The sequence below is a fragment of the Malaya genurostris genome, chromosome 3, assembly GCF_030247185.1.
Source record: "Malaya genurostris strain Urasoe2022 chromosome 3, Malgen_1.1, whole genome shotgun sequence".
NCBI classification, from domain to species: Eukaryota; Metazoa; Arthropoda; class Insecta; order Diptera; family Culicidae; genus Malaya; species Malaya genurostris.
In genome coordinates, this window is record NC_080572.1 from 159,923,773 (window position 1) to 159,940,929 (window position 17,157).

Here is a 17,157-nt window from a genome sequence, read left to right on the forward strand (position 1 = left end):
GTATGAAATGTTCAAAACGACGAATGTAAAAATGAGAGATTCCTTAAATTCGTCGTTTTGCACATTTTTACAGAATTATTTCGATTGTTTTGTATATTCATTTTATTGTAAAACTGAATCTTACAAACTAGTAACAAAAAAATAAACTTTTGGTGGAAAAAATCAAACGACAATTTTTCAAAATGCCAGGTACAATAAGTAGATACAATTTTCCAGAATGCCTATTATTTTATTCACTGAAATATTAACCGTAACTAGTTATACGTTTTATCACGCTCAAACTATCTCGAATTTCGACAGATAGTACCACTGAAAGTGACCACTGAGCAAGTAGCCTGAAATTGAGTTGGCGTTTGAATTAATTTATTATATGATGGCGAGTGCGATAGATTACTTCTGAAAATTCCTCCTCATACCTATTATAATTATTTCTACCACTGTAAAAATCCCACTAATTTGTGTACCCTCTGCAGTGCGCAATCTACAACTTTAGTTTGATTAAAAAGGACATTTTTCGTGATTGATTGGGTCATCGAGAAGGTCATCCTTCTACCAATTCCGGAAAACTTGGGTATCTTACCTTACCTAACAGCTATAGGCCTGGGGTGTCCTTTGCTGTATCAAGCATACGTCTCCACATAACTCGGTCCATGGCTGCTCGTCACCAGCCACTCAAGGCAAGGATGCTTCTGAGATCACCGTCCACTTGATCGATCCACCTTGCTAGCTGCGCTCCTCTTCTTCTTGTACCAGTCGGATTAGATTCAAGAACCATTTTCACTGGGCTGTCATGCGACATCCTTATGACATGCCCAGCCCATCGTAGACGTCCGATTTTAGCTGTCCGTACGATAGGTGGTTCTCCTAGCAGCTGTTGCAATTCGTGATTCATACGCGGTCTCCACGTCCCGTCTTCCATCTGCACTCCGCCATAGATGGTCCTCAGTACCTTTCTTTCGAAAACACTGAGGGCGCGTTGGTCCTCTGCCAACATAGTCCAGGTCTCGTGGCCATAGAGAACAACCGATCTAATTAGCGTTTTGTAGATGGTCAATTTCGTGCGGTGGCGTACTTTTCTCGATCGGAGGGTTTTTCTGAGTCCAAAGTACGCACGATTCCCTGCCAAAATACGTCTATGAATTTCTCTGCTGGTGTCATTATCGGCGGTCACCAGTGAGCCCAAATACACGAACTCGTCAACCACCTCGATATCGTCACCGTCTATCAATATTCGTGGTGGGAGGCGTTGTGTTTCTTCTCTAGAGCCTCTTCCTCTCATGTATTTTGTTTTCGACGCATTTATGGCCAGTCCGATACGCCTAGCTTCAGCTTTCAGTCCGATGTAGGTTTCCGTCATCTTCTCAAGGTTACGTGTCACAATATCAATATCGTCAGCGAAGCCAAAAAGTTGTACGGACTTTCGGAAGATCGTGCCACTCGTGTCGATCCTCGCTCTTCGAATCACACCTTCCTGGGCAATATTGAACAAGATACAAGAAAGTCCATCACCCTGACGTAGCCCTCTCCGAGATTCGAAGGGACTTGAGAGCGTCGTAGATACTCGGACGTAGTACATCATTCTATCCATCGTTGCTTTGACCAATCGCGTCAGTTTATCCGGGAAACCGTATTCGTGCATTATCTGCCATAGCTGTTCTCGATCGATTGTGTCGTATGCCGCTTTGAAGACAATGAATAGGTGATGCATGGGTACGTTGTATTCACGACACTTCTGGAGTACTTGTCTTATCGCGAATATGTGATCCGCAGTGGCGCGGGCTCCAGTAAATCGCGCTTGGTACGGCCCTACGAATTCCTTAGTTATTGGTGATAGACGACGGCAAAGGAGAGTACCTTGTAGGCGGCGTTCAGCAATGTGATTGCGCGGTAATTGCAGCAATCCAGCTTATCGCCCTTTTTGTAGACGGGACATACCACTCCTTCCATCCATTCCTGCGGTAGAATCTCCTCCTCCCAAATCCATAAAAGCATTCAGTGCAGCGCTCTAGTCAGTGCCTCTCCTCCATGTTTGAGCAGCTCGCCTGGCAACTGGTCATTGCCCGCGGCTTTGTTGTTCCTCAACTTGCCGATCTCCTCACTTATCTCTGACAGATCAGTGACTGGGAATCTGTCGTCGGCTGAGCGTGCACCCAGATTGATTCCTGTACCGTTATCTGTATCTTGTGCTTCGCCATTCAGATGCTCGTCATAGTACTGCTTCCACCTGTCGATCACCTCACGTTCGTTCGTGAGAAGGTTACCACTGGTATCTCTGTACATTTCGGCCTGTGGCGTGTAGCCTCTACGTGAGCGGTTCACCTTCTCATAGAACCTCCGTGTGTCATTTGCGCGGTACAGCTGTTACATCGCTTTGAGATCTTGGTCTTCCTGGTGGCGCTTTTTCTTCCGGAAAACCGTGTTCTGTCTGTTCCGCGCCTGTCTGTATCGTTCCTCGTTCGCTCTAGTGCGGTGTTGTAGCATCCTCGCCCTTGCTGCATTCTTCTCCTCGACCAACTGCTGACATTCGCCGTCAAACCAGTCATTTCCTCGATTCGATAACCTCGTACCTAGAACGGCTGCAGCAGTGCTACTCACAGCGGACCTTATGTTCCTCCAGCCGTCTTCAAGAGTCGCCGCGCCAAGCTGCTCTTCCGTTGGTAGCACTAGCTCCAGTTGTTGCGCTTATTCCTCTGCAGTATGAATGCTTCGTAGCTGCTCGAGATTGAGTCCCGGCGTTCCTGTGCGACGAGTATTGTGCACCGTCGATAGTTTTGAGCGCATACAAACCGCGACAAGGTCAGAATCAATGTTGGCACTGCGGTAAGTGCGGACATTGATGACGTCGGAGAAGAATCGCCCGTCGATGAGAAAGTGGTCGATTTGATTTTCTGTATGTTGATCAGGTGATCTCCAGGTGGCTTTGTGGATATCTTTGCGGGGGAAGAAGGTGCTTCGAACGACCATACCTCGGGAGGCTGCAAAGTTTACGCATCGTTGACCGTTGTCGTTTGTTACCGCGTGCAGGCTCTCCAGCCCGATCACGGGCCTGTACATTGCCTCCCGGCCTACCTGAGCATTCATGTTGCCGATGATGTGTTTTACATCCCGCCGTGGGCAGCTGTCGTTTGTTCGTTCCAGCTGCGTGTAGAATGCTTCCTTCTCGTCATCGGGTCTCGTCTCATGTGGGCAGTGCACGTTGATGACGCTGTAATTGAAGAAACGGCCCTTGATCTTCTATACGCATATTCTATCACTGATTGGCTGCCACCCAATCACGCGCTGGCGCATCTTTCCAAACACTACAAATCCCGTTCCTAGAACGTTGGTTGTGCCACAGCTCTGGTAGAAGGTAGCCGCTTGATGCCCACTTTTCCACACCTTCTGTCCCGTCCAACAAAGTTCCTGCAGTGCTACGACATCGAATCCGCGGATTTGAAGCTCATCATGCAGCATTCGGTCGTATCCTGGGAAGCCAAGCGATTTGCAGTTCCATGTGCCAAGCTTCCAATCGTAGTCCTTTGTTCGTTGCGTAGGTCTTTGCCGATTATTCCGAGTCGTATTTCTTTCTTGATCGTACGTAACATATGTTTTCCGGGCGGCTTGTTAGGCCTGCACCAACCTCCTGTCTCGCCGGAGGGCCATCATGTCAGCACTGTTTAGAGTTCCACACTGACACAAGGACGGTAATCAGCCGCTCCTAACATGGAGAACAGACGCTGTTTCGAGCCGCCCCAACATGGGGAACAGACGCTCGGGTAGGCTCGCTCTCTGTAAAGAGAAGGCAAGCCCCCCTTCTTTGTCAGCATACGACCAAGGTCCAACCGGGGTTGGCTACCCGATCTTTCCTATGGTTACTCGTCCCCAGCCGGCATCGCGGGGTGGTAGGGATAGGAGTTACTGGACAAAAGGCTAAGAACCACATTGGGGCCTGAATTGCGCATAAAACTATATATTTGAAATAATTGGTGGTTGAAATTTCAATTAATAACAAATAATTTAAAAATTCCCTTTTTGCCAAACCGTTCTCATAGCTTCCTCTAACACAGATGACAACTTCGTATACATAAGATCACTTTGCATTACGCATAGCATGTAGGCGGTTATTGAAATAGAGCCCCTTCACACGATCAATATTAGTATTAAACCGACTTGCACTGTGTGCGGCTCTTAACGCTGTGTAAAAAGATTCTGTTCTCATCAGCAAATAGGCCTTATGTGCATTTTCATGCGCCGTTTGCTTTGCGTGAGAGGCAATGATTTTTTTTTGGAGTTCTGCTGATGTTTTGCATTCGAGGTGCTGATCGACCTCGATCATCGAGGGCTTGATAATTTTGATCAGTGGTGACATTATGCATCCAAGCCGAATCGACTTTTCCGTACTAGTCTTTCGTTCCGGGGTGATTCGATGAGAATTCTGAAAGAATCTTTAAAACATAGTTCTTCATTTAATTCTTCCACAAAATTAGCTTTGTGTCAATGTGTATGTATTCTGGATGACAGTTTCACTTATAATACACTTAAATTTAATGGGTTCAAAGTATGTTTATGACACGTGTGTTGTGGGCTAGAGGATTTCTTACTTTTTAGGTTAAGTCTAAATTGCATTAAAGTCAGTTTCAATCGCCATTTTGTTGTTCTACCACAACATTTATTGACTACTAAAAGATGACAATACTTTTGACTTTTATGTGTGTGTGTATGAAACATAAATGTGCCCTAGATTTTCTCGGAGATGGCTGGATCGATTTTCACAAAATTAGATTCAATTGAAAGTTCTTATGGTCCCATAGTTGGCTATTGAATTTTATCTGGACCGCTCAACCCTTTTTCCCAAGCTCAGAAAATCAAACAATTTAAAGGTTCTCACCATAAAAACAAAAATAAAGATGATGGTGGATGCACTAAACTACAGGGTCCGGCACTCGAAGTGTAACCAACTTCAGACCTTCGAGCCTGGCGTCAAGGTAAATGCGACATATTATCGGGAAAGTATTCTGGAGGTTGCTTTGAAGCCGTGGGCAGACAAACATTTCGGTGGCAGACCATGGACGTTTCAGCAGGACTCGGCACCGTCTCACAAAGCTCGAGTGAACCAAGAATGGCTGAAAAACAACGTTCCGAACTTCATCACGTCCACACAATGGCTCTCGAATTCACCAGATGCGAATCCAATGGATTATTCTCTTTGGGCCATTTTGGAGAGCAAAGTCCGAACTAAAAGATACACCAGTCTCGAGGCGCTGAAAATAGTTATTGTCCGCGAGTGGGCCAAAATACACCTGCAAGTCACATTCGGGCAGCTTGCGATTCGTTTTTTGACCGTCTAAAGGCCATAGTCAAGGCAAAAGGTGGTCATATCGAGCAAAAGTGAATTGATTATGAATTTTGTATTATTTTTACACATTTTGTACTTTGAATTAAGTAAAAGTAATTTTCCAAACTGAATTTATGGCCTTTTTAATTGGTTACACTTCGAGTGCCGGACCCTGTAAAAGCTTATTCAAGTGATCAATTAGAACCATAATCTAAGTGCTTAGATTGAGTTTATCTTTGATACTATATGATATTGCATCTAATAATTCTATATATGTCAGTCTATGCAACTCATTTGTACTAAACTGAGGAGGTCGCTTTATTATAACTTTCAGATATTTTTGACGCGTTTTAGTCCTAGTGGAAAAGCAACATGATTAAAATGGTACTGCATAACGATGTATTAGTTATAATTTTGCTTGATCAGACCATGTTTTGTAACCATTCAGTTAGATTACATGATTGTAGCTCGGCTCAATAATAATAGTGATGGGCTAATGCTAAAAGATGATTGTGTATTTGTCATATTTAAAAAAATATAAGTTTTTGTCATATTTAAATATATATAAGTGATATGAAGATTATATCACAACTTTGAACTGAATCAATTTGCAAGTCACTGTCGACAAAAGAATTCATTTTTAAGTGAACAATATCGAAGTAATGTTTTCGAATCGAGTCAAATGTGGCAAATTGATCAACAAATCGTACAGGTATACAAGCGCTCCGAATTGGATCCGATGGCTTGATTGATACTTGTGTAGAAATCGTAAAACGAAATGTAAAATTCGAAAAGTGAGATTGAGTGCTGTTTTCAAATCTGGGAAATTCTTAGTTGTTATGGTTGGAATTAGATATGATTTATAAATTATAAACGAAATTGATTTTTTAAGTCTATTGCTAATGTTTCACCACTGAAATCAAATCTGTATGTGAACTGATAATTCCATTCGAGTATAAAAGACAGTTTTAAGTCATACGTTTGATGACTACACATTAATAAACAATTTGTTACCCATATTTGTAAGGTTTTACTACCTGGATTCGTTCAAACACTAGTAAATAGAAAAACTCGTCCAAAAATTTGCTGAATACATGGATATGTCATAAGAACCACTATCACGCTATCTTCAATAGGTTAATGATATTTCATATACTCAAGCGAACACGGTGTGCAGCAGACAGCAGAAAATTGCACCGACACACAATGCAAAAGCGACAATCCTGTGAGCGAGCTCATATACTTTACAATCCAGTCATCACCTCACTGGACGATTTGGTTTGTTCACAGGCAAGCACCTAATAAGCAAAGAAATTTTATGCAGCATATATTCATAGATTTCTCTTTTTGCGAAACTTCTCATTACGCAGAGCGATGCGGTGCTTTTTTATGCATGATGCCGAAGTCTCTCTATGCCGAACGAAGCAGATCTGCAACTAAATGAAGTTCGAGGTGTAGACCATCGATCAAAAGAAGGGCATGGTATGCTATTGAAAAACTGAAACGTCATTGCCATACATGTTTAAGTTGAATGTTCCTAAATCGATTGGTAGTTGAATTATATAAATCCATCAACAAATGACTGAGTTATTATCGTTCAAAATTATAACCGAAAAAGGTTACGCGTTCCAAAGTTTTGTCTACGTGATTTATGAACGGTCCCTATCCAATAATACATATAAATCAGGAAACATTTTTTTTAGTTGAAAATTCCAAATCACGTAAACTTCTTTTTACGTAGAACATTCTAAATAACGCAAACTTTTTTTACGTCATGATTCGATTTACGAACCCCCGATTATTACGTGAATGGAGGCCAGAATGTACTATGATATTCTATTCAAAATATTTCTCTTCGATACTTGGAAGAAACAAAAGAGATGCTTTGTTCATGAACTAGTATAACCTACAGAATGAAAAAGTTCTATGATCAGTGAGGTCATCCATGAGAAAACTAAGTGAATGCCACTATTGTAGGTATTTCCGACACCGAAACCAGATAAACGGTATAATCAAAGTCGTTCGTACGGACATCAACATGACGTATAAACTCTACTAGTTATTATTCAAATTTTGATAAATCATATGAAATGATTTTGACATCGTACTTCAAACGACGGTGTGAGTTTTTGTTTAATCCGAGGAATATGCTAAATGTTTGCTAGGAGAAACAGATTTGAACTTAAGATTGGGAATACCGGTTCTGCCATCTCTGAGGAAAGAAAGTGAGATCGTTTTTTGAGTACATGACTATTATATCCTATCGTTAATCGAAAACCAGGAACCAGAATAGTCGCACTCGGTTTGTTTGGCTGCCAATTTAGATTTTTTACGTTTATTGTTTTGCCGCTTTAAGTGAGGGCAAAAAATCTTTAACACACTTTACTTTATAATTCCAGAACCGGAAGTCGGTTCCGGATGAAATCTCAGAGTTTTGTTCAAATCGGTTTCGTCATCAATGAGAAAAGTGAGTGAGACCAATTTTTGAATATATAACCACTATTGCAGCTGATTCCGGAAGCTGGGACCATGTTAGCCGGAATTGATATGTTTGGTTATCAACTGAATTGATATGTTTGGTTATCTGGCTGATAACTGATAACCGATTGGAGTTGTTTCGAGCCCTGTTTTGATTGTTTTACGTGTTTTGATTCACTGCTTTAAGTGACGGTATCATATTTTAAATATACTTTACCCCATAATTCCGGAACCGGAAGTCGGATCCGGATAAAATTTGAAAAGTTTGTATGGGACCATAGGATCTTTCATTTGAACAAAAGTTTGGTAAAGTCGGTCACGCCATTTTTGAGAAAAGTGAGAAAGTAATTTGAAATAGGATTTTTTACACTAATCACCCTGTAGTTTTGAAACCAAAAGTCGGATCGAAATAAAATTCAGAAAGTTTGTATTAGAAAATTTTACCTTTCATTTGAATCTAAGTTTGTGAGAATCGGTTCAGCCGTCTATAAGAAAAGTTAGTGCACTTATTTTAATTGTTTTGTACATATCAACCTGTAAATCCGGAACCGGAAATCAGATTCGAATTAAATTCAGGAGCTTTGTATGGTGCTACAAGACCTTTAATTTGAATCTAAGTTTGATAAAATTGGTTCATCCATCTCCGAGAAAAGTGAGTGCAAAAATGTTACATACATACATACGCACACACACATATACAGACATTTTGACTCAGTTTTCACAGATTTTTTTCATATTTACTTGCATGAATTCATTTCCAGTAAAAATATGAATTTGTGAGCAAATGCCATCTTAACACTCCGAATACCAAGGAGGTAAAAAAAGTGGGAACGCTAATTTTAAATGACTATATCTTAGGCAGAGATTTACAAATTACAGAAATTTTTGAATCTTAGTTTTTTGTGACTTGGCTAAACATTCAAGAATGTTCGTGTACCAACCGACTAAATTTACTTTCAGCTAAAATTTCAAAAATTTTATATATTTCATATTTACCAAAAATTACAAAAAAAATCGGTATTTTCACAGAAGTTTTTAAAATTGAAGAAGTTGTAGGCACTTACGTGGATTTGACGTAAGTGCACGTCTAAGAAATTTTGCTTACGTACTCAATTAACTTAGCAACGTGTAAAATTTTAGGAGTAAAATCTATTTACATCAAAATCTCAAAAAATCTACATTTTCGTGGAAGTTTTCAAATTTAGTATATTGGAAAATGTGAAACAAACATCTGTGACTCACCATCTAACCAACTAACAACAGCAATTAAAGTACAAAGCGCATCTATAGCAACTGCAAATGAACCCAAGACTGCGATCAACAATGAAACCAAGGAAACGGAAACCACTCACAACTCCAACGATGTAGCAATGGATGATATAAGCAACGGACAAAATGACCTCCAATCTTCGCTAGAAGGATATGGGAGCTCCTCTTCCCCTAGAAGAAGGGTGACAACGAGATCCAACAATAAAAAAAAATATTATGTAACAAAAACATGGGTAAATCGGCCACGTAAAGCTATACGCAAATTGGCCTGAATAAAAATTGTTATTAAAAAAAACATCTGTGATCGTTTATGTAGATTGAATTTGGTATTAGCTCAAATTTGTAGAAAAAATAATTCTATATATACCAAAAAATCTAATAAAAACTCGATATTTTTACTTACATTTTCAAATTATAACAGTACTAGGAACTTAACTAGAAATGCAAAGAAAACATCCAAGCTTTTATGTTCATCAATCGATTGAATTTAGAAACAGGTAATATTACGTACATCAAAACACCGCCTGGATATGTTGTAGAGTTTTCGGAAGAAGGAACTCAACAAATTTGCCAAGAAGTGTTTGTGGCAAGCGATCTGGGAAAAATTTAAAATGGATTTTCGATTGTACGAGGTCTGTTCAAAAAGTTCCCGGAATTTTTTAATTGCGCGCGTCTGGAGAGTCCGGTGGTCAAAAAAAAATTTTTTATTGTGTTGGTACATATGTCCCTAATGTATGGTGAAATTTTCAGCTGTATTCATTGTTTACATTCTGTCTTGTAGCGGCTGGTGTGGACTTGTTTTTTTGAGCTCGGCGATTTTTGTCTTGGTGACGTTGGGTGCTTCCACATGGATGATTGTGCTTTTGTTTCGACATCATAACCGTACACCCATGTTTCATCACCAGTTATGACCCTTTCAAGTTAATTTGGATCGTCGTTGACGTCGTTTAACAGCTCCTGAGCGATGGTAATGCGTTTGTTTTTTTTTATCAAAATTCAGCAGTTTTGGAACGAATTTTGCTGCCACTCGTTTCATGCCCAAAACATTTGAAAAAATATGATGGCATGAGCCAACTGATATGCCAACTTCATCAGCAACTTCTCTAATAGTGATTCGGCGATCATCCATAATCATTTTTTCCACTTTTCCCACATTTTCATCGATTATTGACATGCTGGGTCGACCGGAGCGTTCGTCGTCTTCAACGTCTTCGCGGCCATCTTGGAAACGCTTATACCACTCGTAAACACTTGTTTTTTTCATAGCAGACTCACTGTAGGCTCTCTGTAACATTTCGCACACTTGGTTACACTTTATTTCATTTTTCACGCAAAATTTAATACAAATTCTTTGACTCTTCAATTCTTCCATTGTTTAAACTAACAAAAATCGCCGAGCTCAAAAAAACACGTCTACACCAGCCGCTACAAGACAGAATGTAAACAATGAATACAGCTGAAAATTTCACCATACATTAGGGATATATGTACCAACACAATAAAAAAAAATTTTTGACCACCGGACTCCCAGACGCGCGCAATTAAAAAATTCCGGGAACTTTTTGAACAGACCTCGTATGCTTGATATATTGGTGTTAAGTCTGATTCGCTCCTATGTTGTCAAGCTGCTACGCGTATAATTGAGCCACTCCATCATCCCGAACCCCTTTTTTGTGAATGTATACATATTGCAACCGGGTAATAAACCGAACTTAATGCTAATGCTAATTGCGGCGAGAATATGGATTTTTTAATTTTTTTGACAAGAAAACGAAATTATTTCACTCTACAGATTTTACCAGTTTCGGAGTTCAATCGAGTTCAATGAAATTTTCTACAAATTGTAACTAATACCAAATTCAATCTACATAAAAGATCATAGATGTTTTACATTTTCCAATATACTAAATTCGAAAACTTCCACGAAAATGTAGATTTTTTTGAGATTTTGATGTAAATATTCGATTTTACCCTAAAATTTTACATGTTGCTAAGTTCATTGAGTTGGTAAGCACTTTCTTAGACGTGCACTTACGTCAAATCCACGTAAGTGCCTACAACTTCTTCAATTTTAAAAACTTCTGTGAAAATATTGATTTATTTTAGATTTTTGGTAAATGTAAAATACAAAGTTTTTGAAATTTTAGCTGAAAGTAAATTTAGTTGGTTGGTAAACGAACATTCTTGAATGCTTAGTCAAGTCACACAAAACTCTAAGATTCAAAAATTTCTGTAAAAATACAAAATTTCTTGAGAAAAAAGTTTTGAAATCGGTCCAAACATGGCTAAGATATAGTCAGTCAAAATTAGCGTTCCCACTTTTCATGGTACCCTTGGTAGTCAGCGTAGCTTTTTACCCCCTTGGTATTCGGAGTGTTAATCAATTTTTTTCTTCACAAGAAACTGTATTATTCAAACATTTTTCAGCTGAAACATTTCTAAACATTGTGACCCAAGGTTCCCGCGATGGAGCGTACCTTGGGCCAAATTTCAACAAATTTTCACGATCACTTTTTGTGTACAAATTACAAAAGAATCCGTTTACAAAAAAGTCACAATGAAGGTGAGGAGGTATACTAAAATGCAAGAGTGCTGAAGTGTTAGATACCTTTGATTTACACTTATAAACAGTTTAGATTCTTAAGTTAACGGCAGAGTTGTGGAACGTGGTTGAGAAAAAAACCGTCCTATTTTAATCTCGATGGGTTCCTGAGCTAAATGAAAAAAAATTATGTTGGCCTTTGTTAGCTGTAACGTACATCAGTGTCTTTAAATTAACGACAGGTGTCAATTAGTAAGATCATGTAACGCGGTACCAATAAAATTGACTGTTTTAGTTTATATTGGGAGTCTACTAATTAAAAATTCTCTCTCTCTTCTTCCTAGGTACGCCGTTTTGGTGTTTGCTGGATATTGTACCCATCAAAAATGAAAAACGGGAGGTGGTGTTGTTTCTCGCATCCCACAAGGATGTTACCACTGCGAAGATGTCAGAGATGTCGATGTCGGATGAGTGTGATAGCGGTAAGTAGTTATACGAGTACGTTATACTTTATGTGTTTTTCAATGCTTGCTTTTGTAACGTAAGTGCTTTGAAGATGCAGTAATATATAGTGCAAATTCGAAGATGACTGACTAACTTTGTAGTAGTAGCGCAAATTTTTTCTCTCGATTTCGTAAATTATATTTCTGATATAGTATCTGCTAGAATAACTCGTAAATCATTATCACGTGTATCGAAGAAACGAAAATCGATATAACCACCTTTCGTCATGTTAGTAACATGCATGTTTCTCCATTTCCACTGTTATGAAAGAATTAAAAGCCATTTGGATAAATGACATAATTTAATTTACTTTTACTATTAAAACAACATCAAATTGGTTTGTTATATCGTTTCTGTTCGTACATTGAAATGGCCTTGTACAACTCTAACTACACATAGAAATTGGATGGCTTTGAATCCTTGAAGTATATTAAATATTCAATTATTCTAATAGTAGTACACTGATTTTGCAATATTTTACTTCTAGTTTGACTTCTTGTTTGACTCAATGTTTGTTTTACTGCAATATTATTCTTTTATACTTTTTACCTTTTTTTATATATATAAAAAATAGGTATAGAATTCGCTCAAACTTTAGAAATTTTTTCCGAGGCCCGGAGGGCCGAATGACATATAGCAATCGATTCAGCTCGACGAACTGAGCAAATGTCCGTGTGTGTGTATGTGTGTGTGTGTCTGTATGTGTGTTGTCAACTAAGAGGTCGAGATCTCAGAGATGGCTGGACCGATTTTGATCAAACTAGTCGCAAATGAAAGGTCTCCTCGTCACCCAAAACGCTATTGAATGGTTTTGAGATCGGATGTTTTCTTTTTGAGTTATACGAAGTTTTATGTCAAAATTTTCAGTTTCAGTTCAGTATCTGTCACAATTGACCTTGAAAACAGAATATGTTTTCAGACTTTGATTCCGCACGGTAATAACTATTCAACAAGCCATAGATTGTTAAAATCCGTTCATTTTTAACGGAGATATCGGAATTTTTGTGTAAACGACTTTTTCCTTATTCCAGCAGTAGAAGTTTTGAGCGCTGTATGACAAAGAAATGCTTGGAAGCAACGTGAAACATAATTTTTTATACTGTGACATACAATTGTTTCTAAGTACTAAAAAGACTGTGTACAGCATCCTTTTTAATGACAATTTACCTTGGACCGATTTTAGCACGGTTCGTTTTGGCAATATAATCGTTCTAATATGGCATAACATATGTAAACCAGATGATATCAGCATTTTCGAGTTGGAAGTAATTCCATAATTATATTGATTTTAACTACTTACAGCAATAAAAGCTGGAAGAACATAACTTCCATATACCATACGACTCAGTTCGTCGAGATCAGCAAATGCGTGTGTGACAAATAATTTCAATCAATTTTCTCGGAGATGGCCAAACCGTTTTCTACAAACTCAGAACAACATTTGAAAAGTAGTATACTACCAAACAAGGTTCCCGAATTACGTTTGGATCCGACTTCTGACTGCGGAACCACAGGATGATATATGAAACGAAATTAAAATAATGCAATTCATTTTTTCTCGTAGATGGCTGAACCGATATAAGATTCAAATTAAATCTAAGAACCATCTATGATTCAAATGAGAGGTCTTTAAATCCTATAAAATTTAGTCAGATCATATTTCTGGTTTAGAAGATACAGGGTGATTAGTATAAAAATGTCCATTTCACATAAATTAATCAGGTTTATCGGGTTTGCTGATTTGGATAGTCGATTACGAAATAAATTTATTTCAGTTTAAGCGGTATTCAGTTTTCGATTCGGAATGTACCCCCAAATTTTAATTCGCACTACAATTTCTTAAAGATATCTACACACTCCTCAGGTGAATTTAACTGATTTCGGCTACACCGATTTTAGAACTCCGGGTCCAGTATCGAATCGTTTCTCGAAGCTCAATCATTTTTTAAAAAAGGTCAAATCGAACTTCAAAAACAAAAATTCAAATTAAAAGACTTAAGGTCCCATACAAAATTGGTGAATTTTATCCGATTCTGGAATTACAGATGATGAGTTTTTAAAATTCATACCGATATAGAAGGTGTAAATTGTTTGACGTATTAATTTATGGCCATTCGAATTATTTTGGGTTATGCTAGTTCCTGAATACCGGCTCTGAAAATACCATAAACGAAAAACTCTTGAGTGGAACTTACTTCGACATCTCATGGAATGTTAAATCGATTGTCACACGTTAAGATTGAAATTCGATACGATTTGCAGTTTCGAAATTACAGGGTAATGAGCGATTAAAATCTCAATTTGCCGTTTAAAACGACGATAATTAAAATAATGTCATGAGAACTAAAACACCTAAGAATATCCATGCAAAAAAAACACATGCGGATTGATAAAAAAAGGTATCATCTCACTGCTAGGTGGATTAATCACGTTTTTTATTATAACATCGGTATTGATTATCGGGAAGAATCGGCATATTTGAGATATAAAACTAATATTGCTTCATTACGACCTAAATCTGCACTCACTCGTAGGTTGATATTGATTTCGAATTGAACAATCATATTTTTCTTGCATCTGGATCTACCATCTCTGGGACGAATACGATTTTTCCCTCTAAGAGGCAATTTACAATTTTAGTAAAATAGCCATTGTTGCGAAAGCAAAAACAGTTTTCTTCGCTAGCGGAAAATCAGGAGAGGAATATCGGTTTATTTGGTAAATGATTCTTAATAAACTGAATAACCACAGCTTTTGCGTTTTTAACCTTAAAAAGGCAATGTACAGTGGGGTCTCGTATATCGCGGTTCACCGGGGGCGTGAAAAACTAATTCGCGATATGGAAGACCCAGAGTATATGGGATTTCGACTGATTGGGGCTGTGAACTATCTTGCTCCTGTTAACAGTTAGCACCATACAGTCCTCAACAAACTTGTTGTAGTTACTAAGACCCACCGTTTAGAGTAATTTTGCAGACAAATTGTTTAGAATTAATCCATCAGTTGTGCCTTGAAAAGAGTATGAAATAATTCATATATTTACAATTGAGAAAACGATTTGAGCATGGAATATCGCGAATATTTTAGTATTTGAAATCTTCCAACAACTTTTCGAGATACTCAAAGTTTATCAACAAGTAAAAATTATATTTCAGAATCTCTCCATTAGAAGAAATTAGTGTGTTTGTTATGGTACATATTTCAATATCAAAATTAAGCTCTAGTTCGAAAACTAAAAGTTGTAGAACGATTTTGACTTCTAGAAAGATGTTCAGAATGTTCATTTTGGAAATCATGTTAATTAGAAACTCATACACCTAGTGGCGCAAGTGGGCTCTCAATTTTGCGATAGAAAATTGGAATGTTAGTGTTTTGGAAAAAAATGTTCCGGAGTTCAAAACAGATCAAACAGTAGTTAAAATGTATGTCATTGGTGGTGTGCAATTCAGGGTTAGAAATTTTTGCAACTCAAAATCATGTTGACTTATTAAGAATGTACATTAAATGATTGAAGAAACAGTTCTTGTTGTATCTACAAGTTGGTATACTGTAACTGAAAATCATAATTGTTCACGAGAGTGATGTTATCGATTAATTTTCATCAATAAGTTAATAGAGGATATACAAATTGAAAACTGTTTTTCTAGAAGACGCTAGTAAGCTACTAGAGTATTAAGATGAATAAGCTGTTGACGTTTGAAATCTAAGGAACTTGATACAGTACAGTACAGTAGTACTGCCATTTGAAATTAATTTTGTAATTAACTTAAGAACTAGAAAGGGAGTTTAAACATAATTGGGAACAATGAATAAACAGACCATATATTCTACAAAAAGCCATAATAAGTCAATGCTGATGGAATTCTCAGGAATGGATGATATCGAAAATTCGTAACAAGTCAATATAACCAGTTCGAGGTTGTAACAAAATTTGCTACGTAAACGGCCTGAGAGACATTCCGGCGAACTGATAAAAAAGAAAAACGAACATCATTCGCCTCTTTGGACCAGAAAAAAACTTTTTGACGCTATGTGCGGGGGTTGAGAATTGAACCCAGGTGGGCTGCATGTAATGCATCGACTAACCCATCACGCTATACCCGTCTCTCACCAACCAGTTATAAGATTATAACCAATTCAAGAAATACCATTATATCCAAGTCAACCAAATTTGAGTTCAATATATACTGCGTCATCCTATAGTCGCACATGTACACACTGAATGACATAGGACATGTTTTTGAAGATCCCGAACGGAATCAATGAATTGGAGACACTCGCCAATGAATTGTATTTGGAGTAATAAATCAAATGAAGGTCACTAGCGTCAACTAGTATAAGTCACGAAAAAAACTAAATACTAACTTTTTTGAGATATGGCGTAATCTATGTTGTATTGAGAACTAACGCAATAAAAACACGGGGAGGACAAGTTTCATACTAAAACAACTTCCATTATACAGTTAAAGATCTTCCGAACAACTTTCGTGGATTAATGGATAATGTTAACCTGGTAGATCGATTCCTTTTAAATACATTTATGTAATTTTTCCCATAATTTACGTATTTCATATAAAGTGGTTTAGGATCACAACTTTTCCAAATTATCAGAATCAGTTTTATTTTTACGAGTTATACAACATTATGGTATTAACACTTTTTTCAATGCATTTCTGATAAGACAGTTCTCAACTAATTCTAATTACAATTATCCTACATTTTTGGTTTAATCAAACACAACAAATTTCTCGAAGACAATACGGTTCTATACTATACTCATTTTATGAGAACTTTCAAGAAATGTTGATAAATCAGAAGACGCTATCTAGGATTTTGGATCGATTACAAACATAATCTACTCATCGAACCCGTTAAGAAAAAAACTATAAAATTAAATCCAACTATTTAGGGTAACTGCAACCTTAATCATCTCATATACAAAAATCACCAGTTCTGGTATCTCTATTAAATGCTTTGACTATAAGGATAAAATAGAAATAGGTATGGCGCATTTTTCGTTCTATTTTCTTGGGGATATTTTTTTAGGAAC

At 37.7% G+C, this 17,157-nt stretch overlaps 1 protein-coding gene across 2 annotated transcripts in view; it reads left to right on the forward strand.

Moving 5' to 3' along the window:
* LOC131439069 (potassium voltage-gated channel subfamily H member 8) overlaps nt 1-17,157 on the forward strand; it is a 132,025-nt gene that overhangs the window by 36,422 nt on the left and 78,446 nt on the right. For both annotated transcript variants that reach the window (XM_058609611.1, XM_058609610.1), the window contains one exon: nt 11,948-12,085. In XM_058609611.1, coding sequence (XP_058465594.1) covers nt 11,948-12,085 — 138 coding nt within the window. The remainder of the gene's footprint in view (nt 1-11,947; nt 12,086-17,157) is intronic.